This window comes from Limulus polyphemus, unplaced genomic scaffold (assembly GCF_000517525.1).
Source record: "Limulus polyphemus unplaced genomic scaffold, Limulus_polyphemus-2.1.2 Scaffold87, whole genome shotgun sequence".
NCBI lineage: Eukaryota > Metazoa > Arthropoda > Merostomata > Xiphosura > Limulidae > Limulus > Limulus polyphemus.
The window spans coordinates 1198044-1223593 of record NW_013665697.1 but is presented as its reverse complement, the minus strand read 5'-3'; the positions used below and the strand labels follow the sequence as shown (position 1 = coordinate 1223593).

At 31.6% G+C, this 25550-nt stretch overlaps 1 protein-coding gene across 1 annotated transcript in view; it reads right to left on the bottom strand.

The window, feature by feature from the left end:
* Positions 1-842: 842 nt before the first annotated feature.
* LOC106468353 (organic cation transporter protein-like) overlaps positions 843-25550 on the bottom strand; it is a 53317-nt gene continuing 28609 nt past the window's right edge. Inside the window, exons 3-10 of the mRNA XM_022397322.1 lie at positions 24814-24917; positions 23926-24080; positions 14434-14602; positions 9618-9762; positions 7833-7930; positions 4827-5038; positions 3219-3400; positions 843-1440 (exon numbers count right to left, since the gene is read on the bottom strand). Coding sequence (XP_022253030.1) covers positions 1297-1440; positions 3219-3400; positions 4827-5038; positions 7833-7930; positions 9618-9762; positions 14434-14602; positions 23926-24080; positions 24814-24917 — 1209 coding nt within the window. The 3' untranslated portion in view covers positions 843-1296. The remainder of the gene's footprint in view (positions 1441-3218; positions 3401-4826; positions 5039-7832; positions 7931-9617; positions 9763-14433; positions 14603-23925; positions 24081-24813; positions 24918-25550) is intronic.

The following is a 25550-nucleotide window of genomic DNA, read 5'->3' as shown; positions in this document are numbered from 1 at the left end:
TATGTGACACCGAGCTACATTAGTGTATGATACAAGTATCATATGTGACACCGAGCTAGATTAATGTGTGATACAAGTGTCATATACGATACTGAGCTAGATTAGTGTGTGATACAAATATCATATGTGACACCGAGCTAGATTAGTGTAAGATACAAGTATCATATGTGACACCGAGCTACATTAGTGTATGATACAAGTATCATATGTGACACCGAGCTAGATTAATGTGTGATACAAGTGTCATATACGACACCGAGGTAGATTAGTGTATGATACAAGTATCATATACGACACTGAGCTAGATTAGTGTGTGATACAAGTATCATATGTGACACCGAGCTAGATTAGTGTGTTATACAAGTATCATATGTGACACCGAGCTAGATTAGTGTGTGATACAAGTATCATATGTGACACCGAGCTACATTAGTGTGTATATACTAAGACACTTTGAGCCACCGAATTAGGACCTTTTTTTCATAGACTCTGTTTTAAGCACAACTGAGGTTAAAAGGGGATTTTCGACTTTAAAGACAAACAGTATCCATGGAATAACTAGCTAGTGGTATATGAACTAGGCTAGAGTGTGCGCACTATTTTCGGTAACATTGAGTTAGATTATATAATGTTATACTGGTATTACTTGTGACAGCGATCTGACTTATAGTGTGGGCTAGGAGTATTATATGAGCTTGGATTGTACTTGTAAAACTAATATATTTGTAACACCGAGTTACAATTAAGATATATGTCACTGCAATAGGTTAAAGTGTGTGATATTGGTATTCCTTGTAACACTGAGTCAGGTTAGACTGTATCTTACATTTAAGATATATGACACTGCAATAGGTTAAAGTGTGTGATATTGGTATTATTTATAACACTGAGTCAGGTTAGACTGTATCTTACAATTAAGATATATGTCACTGCAATAGGTTAAAGTGTGTGATATTGGTATTCTTTGTAACACTGAGTCAGGTTAGTGTGTATAAGCTACGGGTATTTTTGCGATACCAAGATAGATTAGAATGTGCAATCCTAGTAGTTTTACGACACCAATCCGCCGACGACATTTTTTAGCGTATTTTTCTATTCAAAATTTTATCACATTTTTGGTGGATTTATTATGCTTCTCGTGCAGTTGCGAAATGAAAAGTTGAAAATACCATATAAAGACTAATATCTTTACAAGGATTCAATGTCAATCAATACGTAACACTATCATTCTCTCGAATCAGGCTCAAAGAAACATAAAAGACAATACATTCTTCGTAAGCGGTTTGGACTATTGAATCATTTTTTAAACTCTTCTCCTTGTTGGAGTGTATCAGGAAGGGTTTTCTCGTTAGTTTCTGGAAGCAGCAAGCATAAAAGTCCTGCTGCGACCGAAAATCCCCCGAAAATGCCAAATGGAACACTTGGATGGCTGAATGCACCCTATCATGAAAACAGATAACGGATTTATTAAGTCCTGGAACAGTAAACCGAAATATAACAAAAATTTGTCACGGAAAAAAAAGTTTGTTATAAATTCACATCTGTCAGTATTGGTTACATGTTAGATAATAGAAATTTTGACACAAAAAATATCTGTAAATGTATAGTAGTTATTTTGAAAAATCTTTAATGAGAGTCTTTTGAAAACAAAATTATAACTGTTTTAGTCTGGATATTTATAATTATGTTACACAGGATAGAAAATTGTTGATTTTTCCGAGTTGCATTTTACCCAATTTGTATTTGTAATTAAACGATCTGGATGTTTCTTGTTACATTATATAAAGTTAACGCATGTTGTTAAAGTACTTGGGTGACTTTTAGTTTTTTATTTTTGTAAATTAATACCTGTTGTAAAATACACGTGTGTTTGTAGTTAAGTCTTGGGGTGAGAGTAAATTGTCCAAAAATGGAGATATTTCAACTGATTCATCATGTGAAAAACATAGTTTTATAATAAACGTTAAAAAGACGGTAAAACCTTCGGAATTTCTTCAAATTCCATCCTAAGCGTTAAAAACCTCAAAACAAAAAGGTTATTTCACAATATTCTAACTACAGAAACAGCATTAGCTATTGAACGACTTTATGTATCCTTTCTAAATTTCCGATTGAATACGCAAATCGCTCAATAGCTAATGGGGTTTTGTAGTTAGAATATTGGGAACTAACCTTTTTGGAGGTTTTAACGCTGACGATGGAATTTGAAGAAATTACGAAACGTCCTTAATTAAAGATTTTTTCAGAGATATTTCTAGTTTTCAGTTAGGTTTTGACGAGAAAATATATATTGGGTGAAGTTATAAATTTTAATCTTCATTGCTTATGATTTTAGAAAATGTGGCATTTCTAGTTATGATTCGAATGTTTATTATTTAAAGAAAAATAGATGCATGCTTTGAATTAAATCTTAGAGACTGGATGTTTATTGTTAAAATAGATGGATGCTTTGAGTTAAATCTTGGAGACTGGATGTTTACTGTTAAAATAGATGCATGCTTTGAATTAAATCTTAGAGACTGGATGTTTATTGTTAAAATAGATGGATGCTTTGAGTTAAATCTTGGAGACTGGATGTTTACTGTTAAATAGATGCATGCTTCAAGTTAATTCTTGAAGACTGGATGTTTATTGTTAAAATAAATGCATGCTTTGAGTTAAATCTTGTTTAACTCAAAGCATGCATCTATTCTAAAAATAAACATCCAGTTTCCAAGAATTAACTCGAAGCATGCATCTATTCTAAAAATAAACATCCAGTCTTTTCTAAAAATAAACATCCAGTCTTCAAGATTTAACTCAAAGCATGCATCTATTTTAACAATAAACATCCAGTTTCCAAGAATTAACTTGAAGCATGCATCTATTTTAACAATAAACATCCAGTCTTCAAGAATTAACTTGAAGCATGCATCTATTTTAACAATAAACATCTAGTCTTCAAGAGTAGATGCATGCTTCGAATTAAGTCGTGGAGACTGGATGTTTATTGTTAAAAAGAGCTGCATGCTTTGAGATATGTCTTGTAGACTGGATATTTATTGTTGAAAATATTAGCATTTAAGGTGTAAAAGTTTTGAATGTTCATTGTTGGAAATACTTGCATTTTTCGATGAAAATGTTTTGGGGAGGATTTTTATTGTTAACAAATCTGGTAGGTATTATCAAAGTAAAAGAATACAATATTTATCTGAAATATAAATTAATTATTTACTTACTACTTCTTTCATAAAAGGTGCAATAATTGCTCCAATCCTAGCACAGGTCGAACTACATCCAACTCCAACGTTTCTCACAACAGTAGGATAAAGTTCTGCACTAAATACGTAGATAATGGCATATGAGCACGTGATGCAGAATTTTCCAAACATCGCCAAAGTCACGCGAGCCCACAAGTATTCTGGACAAAAACAACAGTTGCAAAATAATCCTTAGTGTTTTATGCAACCTACTTATATTAAAGGGATTTTGTTTTTTAACAAGACGCTTAACGAAAATTGCAATCTGAAATGGTTTCAGCAAGTAGATAAATATGTGGCCATTGAATGATTTAGAACGTCTTTTAAATTCGTAACAAGATATCTGGACTGTAAAAGCTAGACTACCTGTTTTCAGGTAGAAAAATGTATTAAAATGTCTTAATAACACATTAAGAAATTTCATTCTGCACATTAAAACTTTCGTCTTCTGTTTGTGATGATAAATAATGGTTCATATCGGCAGTATCGGTTTGAAAGAGTTTAAACACCTGTTTAAAAGTTTACAGCCGAAAGTGGTTAATTAGATGAGTAACGTATTAATGATAACTTGCTAAAAAAGTTTCTTTAGAAACAAACACAAAGAAACAAAACAAAACTAAGCAAATTAATTAGTACTGTTGACTTTGAATTTTATTTTTAGTGAAAAACACCTTAAATCTTATTTCCAATTTTAAATAGTACTTTTGAAGTAAATTTTTCTTTGCTATCTCAAAGATTAATTCAATATTTATTCCCATATACCGTTATTTGTTTGTTTTTGCGTAGAAATAGAATGCAAAACAGAGCCACATAACATTTCATACTATGGGTTTGATTTTTTTAACCTGAATGGCACCTTTTGCGTACATGTTTCAGAAACCCCTATAGTATGGCTATCTGTAATTTTGAACTAAATCCAAGAGGGAAGGCAGCCAGGTAGCACACCCGCTACTTTAAGAGCTTTGTATCGATAGCATGATTCAGTGTTACTCTTATAACACACCCACGGTTGAAAGTGCTGAGCGTGTGTAGCAGTATCTTGTTAGAAACATTAGAGTTAATGATCCGCAGGACGACTTGCTAACCATTAGGCCAAACCCGGCTACACAAACCCCATGAAAAAAAAACGCGATAAATTAGCTTCATTAATGCGCAAACGTAAACTCTCATTCAAACGTAAAACAACCTTACTTCAAAAAATAAACGACCTAATTGTAGTATTCACAGCTTCAAGGTTTCTGTGTGTGAAACACACGCACTTTTTATATAAGATTCAGGAACCCTCTATTTAGAAGAAGCAAAATTAATTCTGTCTTACGGCGGTTACATTTATCTCATAGACACACGAAAGTACATTGAAACATGTATAGAATATCATGGAACGGCTTAACAAGAGTTTCATCACATTCAAACAAAAATAATAATTAATTTGAAAATACAATTTCGAGACACCCAATATATTTACATCCATTTAGTCTTTGAAAGTATAATATTATTATTTTGTAGCTTTTTAGAGAGACCTAACGCAATTTTGTTATTTTTAACTAGTGTTGGCAAACTTTTCTCTTGAAAAATACGCGTTCTTACCAGGAAATAGTGTTGTTAAGGCACATGCTATCCCTCCAGCCACCATTGCGGACATAAGAGGAATTCTTCTTCCTAATCTTTTAATTGCAACAATGGTACACAAGTAAGCTGGAAATTCCACTGCTCCAGCTATGGAGAAGTTGATGAAAAGATTTCCTCCTAAGTCTTCTGTGTTCAGGGATAGTCCGTAAAACACGAAGGAGTTGACAAACCTATATGTAGTTAAAAAGAAAACGTTCATGTTCTGCATTAGAATGCAGTCTCGTGTAATCAAATTAACGACCATCTTATTATTATTAAGTGGTGAAAGAGAGGAAACACGAAGAAGGAGGGATCAAACTTGTGATTTTTGTGACCTTTTAAACATTTAAACTACGCAGTAAGATGAGTTCTTTTAAGATTTATCTTTCACATAGTGGTTGATGGTTTATTGTCTTAAAAGAATTCGTGCATCATTCTTCATGATTGATTATATAGTTATTTGAGAATTTTATTTAAAACTGGAAACTAGTACATGCTTTTCAAGGATATTGTTAAAGTCAGAGAAGAGTTGTTGAGATACAAATATAACGTATTAGATGACAACTAAAACTTTTCATAGGGATAAATAAGAATATAAACTTGAAAATTTTTTAATACTTAATTCTGATCGTGATGTAATTAGTATCTGGTTTTCTTTTAATAAACTTTTCGTTTAAGAGCAACCGTCATTGAAGGGTTGAGATGACAAATTATAGGATTTCCAAGAGGATAGATCTTGGCGTTCTATAGATCAAGATTGAATCTTGAAACCCAGGTAATAATGTTTCCAGTTAATTATATCCAAAAATCTATTTCATTTTAACCACTGTTCGTCGATTTTATTAGTCGAAAGTGAATCTATAAACGAAGGAAAATTTATAAACAGATAAAATAGTTTTGACAATGTAAATTTAAAATTCAGCTGGTTTAATATATTATAAGTTAACTAATTGAGAATATATAATAGAGAAAAACAAAGACAACCGTATTTCATTTATAACGACCATCGTTCTGCCAATAAAGGCTTCATCAGGTACCGACTGAACTAGCTTGCAAACAGATATATATATATATACTTTAACAAAAGAACAGGAAATATCCTTGATATTCACCTTGAGGAGCTTAAATTGATTTAATTGTTTAGAACTTTGTCTGGATCATTTTCTAGACTGCTAATTATTTCCAAAATTTCCAGATCATTTTTTTTGTCTTTATCACAGACATGTAAAATTTTGTTTCTTTTTTCTTCCATTAAAATTGATGTTTAGCTTCCATAAAGTGTGATACAAAAGTTGAGTCCGTTGTTTCCAGCTTTTCGAATGTTCTTTAAGTCTTGTTTCTATGAGTTTTGATGTGTTAATTGGTAAACAGCACTGTGGCTGTACATCTCGATTTTGTCATTATTATTACACAACATTTTGTCCAGGTTATTTGTACAGTAGAAGGACGGTCTGTAGATGTCTGTTCAGGGTGTTATACATTTTGTGAGAAGGTTTCCCAGTGAAGCTCATCTTACACAATTTGTTTCAGTATGTTAGTATATTATTTCAAGTATATGGCCTTTAATTTTTTAAACAACAATGTGTCAATTAACTTAATTGTATAACCATAATCGACAACAATTGGGTTTTATCATCTTCAGATGACAAGGGTACACACTATAATAAATGGCAGGTTTGTGAGACATTGGATGCCCTGAAGAAGCATGTTTGATGGTGTCAATATATGTCTGTTTTCTGAAAATGTTGAAGGAACGTATGCAAATATTTATGTCAGCATTTAAGTCTAGCAAATTAATGTTACCATTTTCTCTGTATTCCATAATAAACTTAACAGATCTGTTTTATAAAGTTATAGAGTTACAAAATTTGCCTGTCCAAAGACAAATCACATCATCAAAATATCTGTACTAATATTTCACATGTTATGTTTTATTTTCATCACTAAGTAATTCATTCTCTAAATTATCCACGAAAATTTCTGCAAATAATAATAACCATTTTCTTAGATCAGAACTACTTCAAATTTAATGACTAAATATGTAAACAAAACGATGGGTTAGGGTTAGCTATGGGTTCTCCCCTCTCTTCTATGCGTATCACCTGAAGATTATGAAACTGAATTAAAAACGATAAAACAAATTGTTGCCATTAATGGCTATACAACAAAGTTAAGTAACACAATGTTGTTTGAAAAAATCAAAAACCATTAAATTACAATAAATGTAGCCACATACTGTATCAAATGACAACAAAAACAGAAAGAAATGGGGTAAGATAAGCTGCACTGAGAAACCTCACAAAATACATAACATACTGAACAGACAAGTGTGTAGACCGATCTTTTATTATTCAAACAACCTGAGCAAAATGTTGTGTAATAATAATGACAAAATCGAAAAATACAGGCAGAGTGATCTTTAGTAACTAACATATGAAAACTGCAATAATGTATAGACAGATTAGACGACAGAAAGTTCCATAGAAACAAGAGAACATTCGAGAAGCTAGAAACCGGAAAAATAGACACAACTTTTGCATCACAACTTATGGAAACTAAACATCAATTTCATCGGGGAACTGCAAAATTTCACACGTCTGTGAAAAAGGTAAAAACTAGATAATCTGAAAATTGTAGAAGCAAATAGAAGTATAAAAACGAGCCCAGACATAGCTGTAAATGACCAGAACAGCTTAAGCTCCTCCCCACTTGCCCCAGTGTAAATATCAATGCTAGTTCCGGTTTTATTTTGCTAATCACCTGTTTGCAAGCTTGTTCACTCCGTACCCGATGATGCCTTTAATTCTGTATTTATGGAGTTTCACCAAGAACCGACGGATTCAAATATTAATTATAATCGAGAATACTCTTGAGTGCTATATTTAATAACTTCAAGTTTATATTTTAACTTTTAAGAGAAATGTTTCAAGTTTAATTGAATTATGTCAAATTAAAGATTGCACGTATTTCTAAAATATATTTTACCAGTTAAAACAAACATTCATCGTTTTCTTCCTCATGTTTGGAGTCTTAAACAAGTCAAGAAGAGTAGCTTTTTGGTTGACTTTACTTGTTGCAAGATCCTAAAAAACAAAGTCAAAATTTGAAACATTATTTATGAAATAAAGAAGCATACATGCAGTTTTATCTTTTGGTTTATAAGTTTTAATTATGAGAATTCCAAAATTTCTGTACATAATATTCCCAAAAATATACTTTAGTTGTTATCACATTATAAGTATTGACATAATTTTTTTATTCTTCAAACTGGTAAGAAATACACAATTCCCGTAGAGTATTGACAAACAAAAGTTGGACACGTGAGAACGTGTAAAAACTTGTTGTTCCGAGAAATGCACAATTCCGTAGAGTATTGACAAACAAAAGTTGGACTGAAGAGGACACGTGAGAACGTGTAAAAACTTGTTGTTCCGCAACAGTAGAACTAAACTTTATTTTTGGTATATTTAGTTTTGACAAGGTACATGACTGACATAATTCTATTATTATTTATATTTTTTGTCATTTAACGAACTCGGTATGGTACTAACGAGATGAGGAAATGATTTTTTATAAGTATGTAATTTTATGTGCTTATTTTATCTAGTGGTTAGCGCGTCAGACTGCGGATCGAAGTGTCCGAGATTCGAGGTGTGATGACTTCTAACATTTCCTACATTTTCAGCTGTGTACGCATTATAAAGGTAACAGTCAATCCCGTAATTCGGTTCATAGAGTTGAACAAAGCCCTTGTATCGGTGGGTACTACTAGCTGTCTGTCTTTCTTTTGGCCAGTAATTCTAAATTAAGGACAGCCACACGTGAGCCTTAGCAGTCTTTGACCATGCTGATTTTTTTCCCACGAGCGCAAAAAATGCCGCTCAAATTGAAAACAAAATCCAACTTCATTTATGCAGATTTATATCACACAAGAACAAAATACCGTACGAATAAATAAATTGATGATATGATTTTTGGGTAAAAATATATATCCGATAAAGTATTCTTGTTTATCATATTATTACCGTTTAACAATAATATGTGCCACTTCATTGCATTTTTAGGTGAAAAAGATAACCGATATAACCAGTTTCCTATAAAATGGTAAAATATTTTAGATTAGCTGCCTTTGAAGGTTCCTCACCGACATGGTGCATAGTACAGAACCAAGAAGAATATACCTTGTTAATCAATATTGTTTTCAAATGAGTAAATTATATTTATATTAATTCCCTCCTCGCATATAGCAGGTTTTTGACACACAGGATTTGTTCTCAAATTTAATGAAGGTTTTTCTCCAAAGCTTTACGAAAATGTTATAAAAGAACTACGTCAAATAAACAAAATATATTAACCAGAAATTGAAGGATTTTGTAATAAACCAATATGTAAACTCTGCTGTACATACGGAGTGCTTAGACAGATTCAAATTGTCACGCATCTTCATACCAAAATAGTTGTAATTTAATTATATTATAAAAATATAAAGTCATAAGAATCGTCTATATTAAAACATTGGAAACTCGAGTTTTTATCAGATATTATATCATTTTTATAATTCCACAAAGTTATGTAAATGATTAATATCGTCAAAGAATACATACCTTTAACAAAGTTTCTTTTTTTCGATTTATTAAAAGGGTTAACTTTGTGAACAATGCCTTGGTTTAATTATTTGAGATATTTCAGGGAGATAATAGGTGGATAGTCGTTATTTAAACATATTATTTATACAACTATATTTCTAAACATTCAGCCCTATAATTTTACTTTTGTGAGAAAATCTTTCAGTTTGTTCACAGACTCTTCTACGGGCTTGTGAAAGCCGTTTTTTCTTGAAGCTACTGTTAGGATAGCTTTTGCTTCTTCATCTCTGTCGTGGGTAAGAAGCCATCTCGGTGATTCAGGAATAATCCTAAAATAAATGAAGAAAGTTTATCTTTATTTTTGACCATCGAAAATTACTTGATTAGATGAGAGATAAAAATTCATTCAAAAAAGATGACTTAACAGCATCTACACTTTTTTGTTCATAAGATTTTCGGATTAAAGGAGATCTCTGACAAACAGAGTTATTATTATATTTATACTCAATATATTTATACATAACAAGCTCCATACAACGAAAAAATGTTAATAGTGGAGGAGGATTATGAAATGACTAACACTAGTTTAAAACTTCAATGTAATTTTTACATTGAAAATTCGAGGATGAAAGTAAAGTGTTTACTAATGTATTAATCGAGTAGGGTATTTTAAAATTACAGCTAAATAGACAACACATTTACTTCATTATTAAGAAGACTAAATTATGCAAACAAGTGTTATTTAACTAAACATATTGTGAACCAGAAATAAACAAAACTTCTTATCGGAAACTGTTAATCACACTATTTAAAACAGTTTAATTATACCTATACAAGAGTTATGCACTTGCTCTTCTGTTCTACTAAAACAATGATATAATAGTAATCTTTATGATGAATATTGTATTTGAGCATTAACGTAAGTTAAGAAACGAAATAAAAGTGAAAATAATTAAAATTTTAATCCATCACATATCTTTTCTCGGTTATAGTCTCAGTTTGAATTTATGCTTTATTACATATGCATGAGATATCTTTAAAAATCAATATACGTCCCTATTCTAGAGTTTAAATACTTATATAATTTTAAGAACATATGAGGGAAAGCAAAGAAGGTTGCTTAAGAATATGTAAGCCACACTATAACTGCCACATACAGTGCCGACGGGACCTTTCACCCCGATACCAAGGCTCATCATTTCACAAACATAAAACCAAAACAGTGATCATTCATAAGTATCGCAAACCGTTAGCGACATAGAAGATAAACAAAAAATTAAAATAGATAAAAAAAGTTAAGTAGTAGTTTTGTTTGTCTTAAAGTATTCAACATACAAGTATTCATTCACAAACCAGTGATGATGACATATGTTAAAAAAATAGCATTTAGCTTGACGAAATAAATATCACCACTTCGGATAATAGTCGTTAGCTTGTCCCCAAAGTGAAAGGTATTTGTAATTATGGCAAAGATATTAAAGCTCTCAGCCACTGACCCTAATTTCTGATCACATGAAAGGCAGCCAATAAGCAGCACCTTACCACCCACCACACCAAAAATAAGCGAGTGACCTCCACTCTTCTAATGGACCCACGGCTCAACTTACAGGGAATATTTTACAGTATTGCACGGATTCGAAGTAAATTTGTCAGTTCCTAAATCCAGATCTCTATTACAAGGGCAACCCACCCGCGCCCAAATGAAATAGTAATCCAGATCTCTATCACAAGGGAACTCCACCCGCGCCCAAATGAAATAGTAAATCTAAAATTAGTCCATTTTTACTTACAAATAATATTAAATTTTTATTTCAATAATCGTTTTAAAGAATTTGTAATGATCGTCAGTATCATGCAGGCGATATATTTTCATGAACCTTTATATGCAAGTATGTTGAATATGTCAGATTACCTTATTCTACACACAACAGCTAACGGTAGAGAATGATAGTATATAATTTTCCTGGTATCAAAGCATAAAGAATTAACTACTACCTTACAAGTTGCCTTTATTAGATTATGTAGTTATATATAAACATATGAATCCTCTCTCTCTCTCTTGCATAACATAAATGAAGAAAAAAATAAATGTCAATACATGCATAACAATACTACGATGTGTGTTCAATAAGAAACATGCATATAAATCAATCATATTAAGTTACAAATATAGATAAGTGGTGTTGAGGATGTGAGCAGCCAGACACAATACAGTTGTGGTGTTATGCATGTATTGGCATTATTTTTTCTTTCATTTTTTTTCTCCTTCAAACTGCCTAAAATTTACCAGTTTTACGTTTTAGATAAGTAATAATAAAACATGTGCCTTTTTTCTTTATTGTGTATTTAAAAATAAACCTGTCACTGGAAGTGTCATTTACTTATAGACAAGGCAGTGAAAGAATTAAGAATATCAGCTATCTGGAAGTGTTGTCTTCACAACCTTTCTTTTAGAGAACCAGAACAAAAGATGTTTGTTACTAAATGTTAGAACAAGTCTATATTGGACAGAGGGTAGGAAAGAACTGTCCATTAGACATTTCTGATTGACGTCATTTACATTATATATTAGAGTAACTAGGCTACGGACTAGATTACCAAAGTTTGGAGGATATCACCAAGTGGAGCGCCCCCCTCCTTTTGAGGCATAGTCAGTTCCACGGACTGGTTTGAAGCAAATGGGAATTTTTGCACTTTTTTATATACTGATTATTGAATATCACAAAACATCAGTAGTTTACGTTTTTAAATAGACACGCGGCTCAGCATGGCTAGGTGGTTAGGGAGCTAGACTCACAATCTGAGGGTCGCGAGTTCGAATCCCTGTCCCACCAAACATGCTCGCCCTTTCAGCTGTGGGGCGTTATATTGTGACGGTCAATCCCACTATTCGTTGGTAAACGAGTATCCCAAGAGTTGGCGGTGGGTGGTGATGACTAGCTACCTCCCTTACCTTACCTTACCTACCTTACACAGCTAAATTAGGGACGGCTAGCGCAGATAACCCTCTTGTAGCTTTGCGCGAAATTAACAACGAATAAATAAACATATTATGCATATAAAAAAAATAACATCGTGACCACAGACTGAAAGTTTCGATATTCTATAAAATATGTTTAAGTGGTAAAATACACAAAAAGCATAGACAATGTTTGCGAATTTGTATATAACATCAGTTTAGTAATATAAGCTTAATACTTAATGTGAAGTTGTGCCATTTACAACATTATTAAACTGAAAATGTGACAAGAAAAACAAAACAAATGATACTCAGTCTGGGACACATGATTTAAAGGAAGACTGGGAGAAAGCTATGGAGATTGATTCCGAAAGAATCTTAGGCTAGTGTGAAGTAACTGCATTCATTCATAAGTTGGCAACTTTTTATCATTTTGCACGCAGCGGGATAAGAATGACAGGCATATACTTTTTTACCAGAGCTAATGCTATGACAATAGGACATAGTATCTTTAGTGACCTTAGGTACCTACTTTATAAAAATAAGTTTCTCTATCTACATTACAAGTTTCTGTCACTAATAATCAGACAATTATTTAATTTATTAGCAATTTTCACGTCTTATCCATTTTAGGTGTACATATGGACTTAGGACTAGCTTAAATCTCCTAAGCTGGACAAACTTCTTGAAATGTTAATAAGTTTACGGCCGAAAATATCGTCAACAGTGAAGGCACATAATTGATAAAAAGATGATTGATTATTATTTTAGTTTTTGATCTAAGTAGGTAACTTGATCTGATCGGAAGTTAACATTAATGAAATAATAGTATTTCTTGTCAAGGTTTCTGTAACCTAAAACGAATTATTATTGTTATTATTTTATTTTTTTGCAAAGTCACAAACTTTGTGAAATTCCAGAGCTAATCGTGATAAATGTGCTGTGAAATAGAAGAAAGGTAAGTACAATTAACTCTATTACACCTGTAGGTGCATTTCACGATATAAATCATGAAAAACTTTAAGTGAACTTCTATTAATTTGTGTTTTGTTTTTCTTTGTAAGCATAAAAGCGTAACTCATTATATATATATGTATATATATATAGAGAGAGAAAATTGTTTTTTCTACTGATAATTCGATATATATATACATCTATATATATGTGTGTGTGTTTGTATTTTACAGTTGTTATTTTATGTGTGTGTCATGGTACATAGAATCGCATGTTCTTCGTCGTTATAACTACGACTGTTCGAATAGCGGAACACGTGAAAATGAATTGAAGTAGGGTCCCCCCCCCCTTTTTGACTTGCTTGTTAGTAAATAATTATGTCAGCGTTCCGACAAACTACTGTAGAAGAAAAAATAAACGTCAGCAGAAAAAGGGTACCTTTGTTTATAATAGATACTGCTTTGTATTGTTCGTTCACAAGTTTAAACTTAAGCATCAACAAGGTGTAACCATGAGGAAGAACAACATGCCCTGCCATTTTAACCAACTTGACGAGACAACATGGAACTAATCGGATATGGCTTATCTTGAATCAATGATTTCACTAGAGCAAGGTCATGACAAGGTCAAATATCAAGCAACTTTAGTATAACACCACGACTATTCACGATTATTTTATCCAAAAATAATATATAATTTGTCTCATATCATGATTTACCACTCAGTGGCTCGATGATACGTCTGAAGGCTTATAACGCTAATAATAGGATTTCGATACCCTTAGTGAGCACAGCACAAATAGCCCATTCTGTAGCTCTGTGTTTAACGACAAACAAATTATCATGATTCAAAGCGACTCATAGGTCATCCTATATGGGTGGCATTGTTACGACTGGTGTGTATCATAATTTTAAGTCTTCAGATAAAGTGTGCTATATTATGGCAAAATCTTATGAAAATTAGACAGTCAAAAACTGTGATTTTTCAAGTTTTGTTTCAAGTAAATACAAATTATAATAGTTTGCATAGTATTAAGGAAGAGCATATTGTTGAGCAATCTTACTAATATTTTAGGACCTGAACATACCAGTACGTCACGAAATATAAAACAACCAACAGAGATATAGTCAGCTGGAGATAAAACCAGTCACGTAGTAACCAGGCCAACCCAGGTAGTGTGATGAACCCTGCTGCCCAGCCGATCTCACGAGCTACTCCTAAAACAGGTCGCCACTCAGGTCCAACAACTTCCAACACTGACAGAGAGAAATTAGTTTATTCAACGAATATTGTTTATAGGACCGATAAAACAAAGGTATAGGAGATACAAAGATAACACTTTAGTTCGGTGAAAATTTGTAAATTCAAGTTATATACCAAAAGTCCTACTGTTTTGAAGTACTTAATAATAAAACATTGAACAAATAAATCATATACAAATATATATATATATTTAAAAATCGGCAGAAAAGCGACCACGGTGACAGCACACACACACAAATTTTCTCAGTAAGGGTCCCCAAGGTAATGAGAGAGAACATTAGATATTTGAAAAGTGTCGTAAATAAGAAAAAAATTTTTCTATCGTGAATGTTTTTGCAAAATCAATGCGTTTCTTTTATAAAGAAAAATCTCTCGTATTTTTAAAATATCGGAAAAGAAAATTTGTTCTCCAGTAAGTTTACTGACTTGCAATGCTAAAATCGTGAGTTTCATTCCCCCTGGTGTACAGAGTAGATAGCTCAATGAGGATTTTCTATAAAACAAACGAAATAAAATGTTGACTGCATGGCGAATTCTAAAAAAAAAAGTTCTACAGAAATAAATTTTCTACTCAATTTATTGTACAGTATAACTTTTTTTTCTTTTCACTTACTTGGAACGTTATGGTTTGTTGTGACATGTTTACTTGATGATGCTAAGTTAACTCAGTAAAATGAAGCAAGCAAGCGTATAGATTTTAACACTCAGTTTTATCCGTGTTTTACTTTATTGATTATTACAATTTTGTGTAATCTGATAACTTATAAAACTGATATCTATACAATACACTCCTTGCCTTAAGTAGAAAGACCATTTTTGCTTTAGTTCTAACAAATTCTACAATTGTTCCGCTAACAATAGCGAATTGGTTAGTTGTGCGCTGTTACTCAGTACATGTTATTCATTTTGATCGAATGATACATTATTAATTAGACTATTGTTTCACTAACTATAACCTAAAGGCTAATATTGTATTAATAGTAATAAAAAGGGTATTTTTCATGGAACAAAATACGTAGGGTATTGTTACATTGATAGTAATATGCAGTTTAATGTTGTATTAATTGACAGAATTCCATGTAATTACTCTGACATGTAGACAAATGCTGCACAGACGGTAACAATCATAGACGAATTATTTTTAATGATTATTCTAAACCTTAGTAAAATATTAAAGGAAGAATCCTTGTTACTGATACTCAAACAGAATGTATTATTCCTCAATACACAGGCTAAACTGTTTAGTGGAATTCAGAAAAACAAATTTATAATTATATTTGTTATTTTCTCTGGACAAATAAAGGATCTCTTGCAATCAAGACATTATTTTCAGCTATTATTATAAAATATTCTCCCTGTAATAAGTCATTGAAACATGTTAAAGGTTCGATAGATTCGATATTGTAGTGTTACACTTTTTATTCCAATCGAAACGGGAGGTATGCATTTGCTTTTTTTATAAGAAGGAATTTTAAAAGCTGAATTTTCACGTCAATATTTTAAAGATTACCCAACGGTATCGATAATTTCTATAGGTTTTATTTCTGTTGTCAGAGTTATTGAATATTTTAATTATCACCCAGGGGTGTATTAAGATGAATTATAGCTTTGATCTTGTTTTCATTTCTGTTCGATATAGCTCATCCAAAATTGTATACCTCTTAAATGAAAGCGGGTAATTTAACACCTAGTGCAAAAGCATATATTTCACACTAGTTTTTTAAAGAAATTGGGCTAAGAAATACGTAGGATGAAAGTTTCTGAGGAATGTTCGAATATGAATGTTATTGAAGAGTGTGAAGTGTTTACGAAATGATAGAACCTTATGAGAATTTCTGGACATTCGTTCTATGTACTGAAGATATTATCCACAAAACTTCATGACTAATGTTTCATTTCTTTATTCTTTTCACTTTCTTAGTAATTTCGTTTTCGTGATTCGTAAAGATTACGACGAAAACGGCTGCTACTTTACTACTACATGAGGTTCATATAGCATTAGAATTATCGATGGGGGTCCATATGGACCCAGTATTTTTGAAACATAGTTCTCTAAACTAATTTTTAATCAATTTGTTTGTGGGTTTATGAATTTGTTGGCTAGAGGGTCCCTAATGACGTATGAGTCACACACAAAATTTAAACAAAAATATTTTGAAAATTGCAATTAATACCACATACTACTGCTAGTGTTTCCTGTGTATTTTACAAAGGACACGAATGATTTTACCCTCATTTTTAGTGAGTTCTTTTCACTCGGTTTTAATAGGCAAAGATATTAAAATCCTTAATATGAGCAATATATAGATCCCACAAGTGATAAAGGTAAAACGGGTGAAAATTTGAGGGCTAGTTTGAAGGATTTCTCTCTCAAATCAACAAGAGTTGTTCCTTAGGATAAGATGGAGCACATACTTTATCTTAGATAGGGACAACTTTTTCCTCAAATCAACAAACGTTGTTCCTTATGATAAGATGGAGCATATATTTTATCTTAGATAGGGACAACTTCTTCCTCAAATCAACAAAATATGTTCCTTAGGATAAGATGGAGCATATATTTTGTCTCAGATAGGGACAACTTTTTCCTCAAATCAACAAAAGTTGTTCCTTATGATAAGATGTAGCACATATTTTATCTTAGATAGGGACAACATTCCCTGAAATCAACAAAAGTTGTTTCTTATAATAAGATGGAGCATATATTCCCCTCAAATCAACAAAAGTTGTTCCTTATGATAAGATGGAGCACATATTTTATCTTAGATAGGGACAACATTCCCTGAAATCAACAAAAGTTGTTTCTTATAATAAGATGGAGCATATATTCCCCTCAAATCAACAAAAGTTGTTCCTTATGATAAGATGGAGCACATATTTTATCTTATATAGGGACAACGACTCAAAGGTAATTGTATTTTGATGTTCGTCTGAAAATAATACAATTTTCGAATCTTCTAGGATAGATATAGACGGATAGAATCAAATTACATTTAAGCTAGATAGTATGCATTTAGTCTTTTATCGATTCTTTATCATGCGATAGGAGTAATATAAATTTTAAGCATTAGATAAATGTGATAGAACAAAAGAAGAATATTGAGTATGTGGTCTCAGACTTCGAGTGCACTCATTTATTCATTTTCAATTCATTCTCTTTTGCAGCGTTTTTGTGAGGGAGCGAAAAATATTAGATTGTCATTTAAATGTTAAATTAATGTTCACAAAATTTTAGAGTTCACAACTACAATATTTGTTACTTTTTCAGAAATCTTCAAATTAGTGAGTATTTTTTCTTTAAGGATGTTTTTCCTTTTCTTACAAAATTGGATTTGCTCAAGTAGTTGGTATTTCAGGTAAAGAAAGGTGTTAACGATAAACGGTTTCAGTAAAAAAAAATGATTGCTGGTGAAGAGTTTTGGTCTGTTTGTTGGTGTTTGGTCCATCTTGGTAAGTAAAGACGTTTGGTAAGAAAGGAAAATGATATATATATATTTTGTAAGTTTTATGAACTTGCTTAGAAGTGAGAAGTTGGGACCTTTAATAAGTAGATTTTCAGAAATGATTGTCTGAAGGGAATGGATACTTTATCCCCATCATATCATAAAACAATATCATAAGGAGCCATCACATGCGTGGTGATCTTGACTTTCATTTATCAGGGCGAACCATTCCTAATCAAGCCTAGAACTGCTCTCCACTTTCATCTTCTTGTAGATAATAGTTTTCTTATTAATCGTCCAATCAATTCTTGTAAATAATAGTTTTCTTATCAATCGTCCAATCAATTCTTGTAGATAATAGTTTTCTTATTAATCGTTCAATCAATAAAGGGTTTATAGATTTTTCCTTTTTAGATTAATGATATTTTGGTGACGAGGTTCATTGAAAAAAGAAAAGACTGTCAATAATGTCTCTAGGATATCACGGAGAAACGTTTTGAGTCTGTTACTGAAGGTTTGCATTGTCAAAGGAAGAGAGAGTGCGGAGAAACTTAATGAGTCTGACGACCGAGAGTATGCTGTTGGAGGTGAGCGAGGAGAAACTTATTGAGTCTTATGACCGAAAGTATGCAGTCGAAGGTGAATTATACTAAGATATTATTGTATGGTAGTAACAATAGGCTATTGCTGTACTGATAGTATGCGAATGAGACTGTTGCATGGAGGTAACAAATGCTGCTGTTGTATTAATATTAATATGTAAGTAGTTACATAACATATATATATAGGCTATTTTAGGGGACGTTTATAATTTTCACCATTTTCAGAAACGTACAAACCTTACACTTTTTCGTGAACCTCCATCCTCTTCTGAAAATATGTATATTAAATGGCAAAGTTTTTAAAATAACTATCATTAGTCTTTATAATTAGGATAGTGGGGAATAGAAAAGAGGTATTTTAGCTCTCAAAATTAATAAACTTGCTTCTGGTCAATACTTTATTAATAAACTTGCTTCTGGTCAATTCTTTATTGATAAACTTGCTTCTGGTCAATACTTTATTGATAAACTTGCTTCTGGTCAATACTTTACTGATAAACTTGCTTCTGGTCAATACTTTATTAATAAACATGCTTCTGGTCAATTCTTTATTGATAAACTTGCTTCTGGTCAATACTTTATTGATAAACTTGCTTCTGGTCAATACTTTATTAATAAACTTGCTTCTGGTCAATTCTTTATTGATAAACCTGCTTCTGGTCAATACTGTATTGATAACTTGCTTCTGGTCAATTCTTTATTGATAAACCTGCTTCTGGTCAATACTGTATTGATAACTTGCTTCTGGTCAATACTTTTGCAGGTTGTATATGGACAGTAAATTCGTCCTCTCAAAATTTATTTAAAAACGTAAACGAGCTGCTACCTCCCCCCCCCCTACGTACGTTATGTATTCGCGTAAAAATGGCGAAAATTGTGAATGATCCCTAAGCCATATAGTAATAAGTATGCTAATGTTACATAAAACGTAAAGTTTTGGCTATTATTATACTTGAAGTCTAGATAAAATATTTCGTCTTGAGTCCACCTACTGATCACAGATATTATTCTATTACAAGTCACAGCTTCTACAGTAAGGAAGAATATTTTTTCGAACAGTTACGATATTTCGTTCGCTGATGCGATCACTCTCAGTACATCAGTGATCGAATATCATAACTGTTTTAAAAACATTCTTCCTTATTATATGAGCTGTAGCTTATTTATAGAATAATAGATAGAATATTGCTACATTGAAAGTAGTAAACAGCCTGTCTTTTAGTATTAATGGAACAATAAAGTGGATATTATTTCATGTAGAATAACAACCAGTTTACTACTTTCAATGTATCAATATTCTATCTATTATTCTATTATAGCTTACTGATCATATAATAAGGAAGAATGTTTTTAAAACAGACTACTGAGTTATGATAGTAACCTACAAGTTATGGTTGCAGTAGAGTAACATGTAAGCCATTGTTGCAAAAGTATGATGTACACGCTACTGTCGCTTTCATGTAAGCCATTGTTGCAAAAGTATGATGTACACGCTACTGTCGCTTTCATGTAAGCCATTGTTGCAAAAGTATGATGTACACGCTACTGTCGCTTTTATGTAAGCCATTGTTGCAAAAGTATGATGTACACACTACTGTCGCTTTCACAGAAAGATTCAGACGTTATCTTGTACTGATAGTGTGACATAGGACATCGGCGAACTAAAAGAAGACAGATGGAAATTACTCCTATACCAAAAGGACACACACGGCTTAAAATCGATAGACTACGATTTTTGCTTTCTTTATAAAGGAACAGAATCAACTTAAAATGCACATAATAATGAAAATAAAATATGTAAACACAAACGTTCTGGATTTTCAAGTATTTTTTTTTAAATATTACGGAAATTTTTGATCGCTATTCGTTTCAAGGTGCAGATTTATATGAAAAAACGCACATTAAAATATATGCATTCAACTTTAGTCGAACTGTAAGTTAAATATTGCCATGTCTATTCCTTATATATTTTTCTAATGGAACAAAATCTTAAATGTTATTTTTATTAAGGTTTTTAACTACTTACATTTATACATTTAAACTTTAATAGATACTATAAAAATGTTCCAAGAGCTGCATTTTTCGTTATAGAAATAAACTCTAAGCAATTGGATTTCTTTTAGGATCAGTTCACAGGCTACAGTAAATATTTACTTTTTTCGAACAACCCAGTTTATTTTGTTCCTCAGTCATGATATTTTGGTAATGCCATTTATTCTGATGGTCTGTGACATTTTGACTACAAACACATTAATTATAATACGAATAATCCGATGTACCTGCAAAAATTAAAAGTTTTATTAACTAGAGAGTTTCCAAATTTGTCAAGCGAACGTATTATAAATAAGACTTCTCAGCAAAGTGTCATGAAGAAGTAAAATAATAATGAAGGCTCTAGACGCCAATCAGAAAACTGAATATGTTTTTGCTGTTGCGTATTTCTTCTGAATAACCTTGCATACATTTTTGTAGGTTTTTTAGATCTTACTATAAAGATAATCCATTATGTGTATTACCATCCATCACCTAGGGTTGGCTAGCTCGATTACCATAAGTTTTTGTATGGTAACTGGAAACTATCCTAAAGAGAAAAGGAATCAAAAAGTTCTTCAAATAGTTTTCACTTTAGTAAGACTTTTGGCTTGCATCACCCAGAGCTGGCTGATTCTATTACTATAATGTTTTATATGATAACTGGAAACTGCCCAACGCTGTACATGTTTTGTTTTAGGATTTTTCAAGAGAAGAGGGATAAAAAAAAGACCCTGAAATAGGGCACATTTCTATTTGTATACATATTTGGCTTTGAATTTAAAGACACAAGTACTTAATCAGCTAAATGAGTTAATTATTACCTTCCACAAAGCAAGGTATGCAATTACATCTAATGAGGACATTAGGAATTCAATAACAAAGGAAATAAGGAAGGGGAACGTTATCTAATATTGTTATTTATACAATTTTTGCTTCCTTGACGGGTACCGTCAGCTAGTAAGTATAAATAGCTTTAACATGAATTACCTTCAGTGAACTAGTTTTGCTGCATTATATTTCTTATTTGTAATTCAGTAAACTATTATCTTAGCATCTTGTTTAACATCTTTATATACTGAATGCTTTTCAACTTAACAAGTATTGTACTCAAATCATTTGAGAGAACCTAGTAACCACTTCTAACCTAAAGTATTCAAATTATACTAAAATAATTACTAAACACCCTTCATAGTATACACAAACCAACATATTTTCAAGATTCACGTAGCATGAACTATTCGTTTGTAAGTAAATTTGTATATATTAATATTCTATTCATTTCTTACAAAAGAGATGCCAAGGTAGCACGAGAACTAATAAAAATGTGTCTGTGTAACAAGTATGGATTTCCAGTTGATGTTTTGAATATATATGTATAAAAATAATTATCGAAAATAGCTATAAAATTCTATATCATTGTAACATATCAATACACTTGTCCAATGCTAAAGATGTGTGTGTGTGTGTTTAGCAAAGCTTTTTGCTATTATAAATACAGTCGTTGCGTATACAAACTGCTGAGCGCCATAATTACTTGCTCATTTTTGGTTATTCTTAAATGTGTTGTATTTGGTTTTAAAACATTTAAAGGAAAACTGTGATGAAGGAAGCAGTGTGGCAGGTTAGATATTCAGTAGCTAGTGGCTATCGAATGGAGACCCTATTAGAAGCTTGACTGTCACTTGAAATAAAAAAAAAAATCACTCCCTTGTATATTCGAAAAATATAGAAACATATTTACATGGACAAATACGTGTTTACTTCTAAAGATTGTCCTTTGTAAAGTACCTATAAAGAAAGAGTACGTTAATTAGAAATTTTATCTGAACCAGTAACACGAGCGTCTTTTTTTTTCCCTCTGGCTATCATTCTATTAACGAATAATCACAAGAAATATGATGACCAGATAACATATAAAGGTGGATCAGTTGTATGTTTCCATCATTCTTTGCTCCATCATGCAATGGTCATTACATACTATGATAGAATATATATAGTAACATAATTTGGCTTTTATATCTTGTTTTCAATCACGAGTGTTTAGTTTTATGAAATCAAGATCTTCATGCATAGAGGTTTGTAATATTTTAGCGGTGACACAGTGACTCTAAAAAAATAGCTACAACAAGACCACTCGACGTCAAGTTACAGTTATATTGTTATTTTTAACAATCTTGCAGGTGCAATTGAAAAGATTATGACGTAATGACGTAAAATACCGATATAAGTCAAGCTTTAAAAGACCAATCTATCTCATAACTATATTGCGAACGACAGTAGACTGAACAATCCATTATATATTAATCTGAATAGGATCAGGTTTTCTTTCGATTTTCAACTGATCATATATAATTACGTACCTAACTTAAATGGATCTGGCTAATTGTATGTGTAATTGTAAAACTCGCACCGAGTAGACAGTAGACTGTATGAATAAATGGATATTAAATACCAGAGTGCTCACTTATTTTTGTGGGTTTGTGTGAAAATGCACCTCTACATCTTAGATCTATGTGTAGAAGCTAAGCTTTAGCGATTTATCTCGTGTGTTCGATTATTATGTTGTTCATTAAGAACTTATCTGTAAGCACACGTGTGTGTGTCTCTGTTTATTAAGAACTTATCTGTAAGCACACGTGTGTGTGTCTCTGTTTATTAAGAACTTATCTGTAAGCACACGTGTGTGTGTCTCTGTTTATTAAGAACTTATCTGTAAGCACACGTGTGTGTGTTTCTTCATAGATTTTCTCATTGTTTCTTATTACTTTATGCTTTAGCTCAGTATTATCTTGTCCGAGATCATCAGAACTCGATTCTTATTTAAATTGTGATTTATGTGTGTGTGTGTGTGTGTGTGTGTGTGAAGTCCACTTATTAAAGCTTTGAGTTATTATTTACTATTACTGCTATGCCTTTATCTTTATTTAGTTATTGTAAATTCATATATCTGTTACTTTTCAAATGAACTTTCATATTCGTTTAAAACTGAGATTAAAACATATACGTACCTATGAAACAAAAAAGGAACAATAAACAATACCAAGTAACTCGAAAATATGTATAGTTAAATAATATAACGTTTACAATTTACGTCACTATCATGGTATAACTTCAGAGTTTTTATAAATATTGTTGGATGATTTATTAGTAGATATTAGGTGAAGTATTTATTCTGAGTTTCAAATAGACTTTCTAAGCATTTTGTGAAAAATTAGAAATAAAGGGATTAATACTTACGGAGGACAAATCCTGTTACAAACATTCCACACCTCCCTACGGCTGTTAGAAAGCGAGTTACTGTAAACAACCAGAAGTAAGGAGAAAAAGCGCAAACAATCCCAGAGATTAAAAGGATCACCAAACCGAGGAGCATGATTGGTCGTCTTCCAAAGCTAAAAGAAAACAGATTTCTAGAACATTCTATACAATATTTAAATATTCTCTGATTTGATAAAAATTAATTTCTACAAAAAAGCACGTACAACGTTACTAGGTATTATTTTGAAAAACAGTATATATTTCCACATATAAAGGTTAGAGTTAACAAACAGAAGGGGTTTATTTCTTTACCGTTTGTAAGTGCATAGCCTTTTGAAATTAAAAAACAACTTGATCAAATACTTTGAAGGACATATCTACAAGTTCAGTTTGATGTTTATATTAAAGCATATACGTAGAATTAAACATTTCAAATATAAAAGATAAAATATCAAAATTACAGAATTATAAGATTGTTTATAAATATAGATCTACTAGATGTAATTCTAGGTATATAGGTTCTATAATTAGTACTTTGAAACACACTGAATTGAGATCGGTGAATCTGTGAAATATAAAACAACATGCATAAATAGATGAGAAGAAGCATAAAATGAGAATTATTTTAAAATTATCGCTAAGACTGATGATGAATTACGATATAAGATTAAAGTAAAGATACTTTTAATAAATAGGTTTAAACAGGAATTAAATTAAAGGAATAGTGCTACAAAAATAACCAGTTTCATGAATGAATTTCATGCTGTTAAAACATAAAATGACACTAAAGATGGAATATAAAAGTAATAACTATAAATAAGTGGAATTCTTTACTAGAGTGAAATATTAACCAGTTGTGAATCTCACCTATCTGAAAGTTGCCCCAAAAGAAGACAACCAGTGAGATAGCCAGCCATGTAAACGGATTGACTCATGGATTTCAACCAAGATCGCCCACAGACGAGATTCCACTTGAGAAAATCCATAATAAAATATTAATAAAGTTATTGAGAATCCATTATCTTAAAACTACAACTAGGCAATAATTTTTCTTTTTTCAGTTGAGTTTAAGGTCGTTGCTTTATTTTTAGAGGATTTTTATGGACAAGAACTACCTGATCTTGGTTTTTGGAACTCGAAACGTCGTCCAAAAGCAATCACAGATAGTTCTTATCTATAAAAAACAGAAAGAATTTCTCGTGCGTTCTGAAATAAATTTATATTTCCAATTAATCCACGGAACTAATTATCTTTCAAAAAATCTTCTTAATCGTAATACTCAGAAAAATATAATTCAAATAACGTTTGTATCGGATAAAAGTAACAAATGGAAACATTTTTTTTAATTGTGACGGATTTATTATTATATATTTATTTTAATATCGATGGTTGCTTGAATTAAATTTATATTTACAAGTGTACATAACTTATAAAGTTAAATATGTATTGCGAAACTCCCGTTTATACTCCAAAGTTGCAGAAGATTCTCGAGAGTTAGAATCAACAATATATGTGTGTATGTAAACTCTAGTGTTAGCGTCAGTATTGTTACGTAAAACTGAAATTTCGAGAAAGCCTCCACACGCCTCTCAATATAACCAACG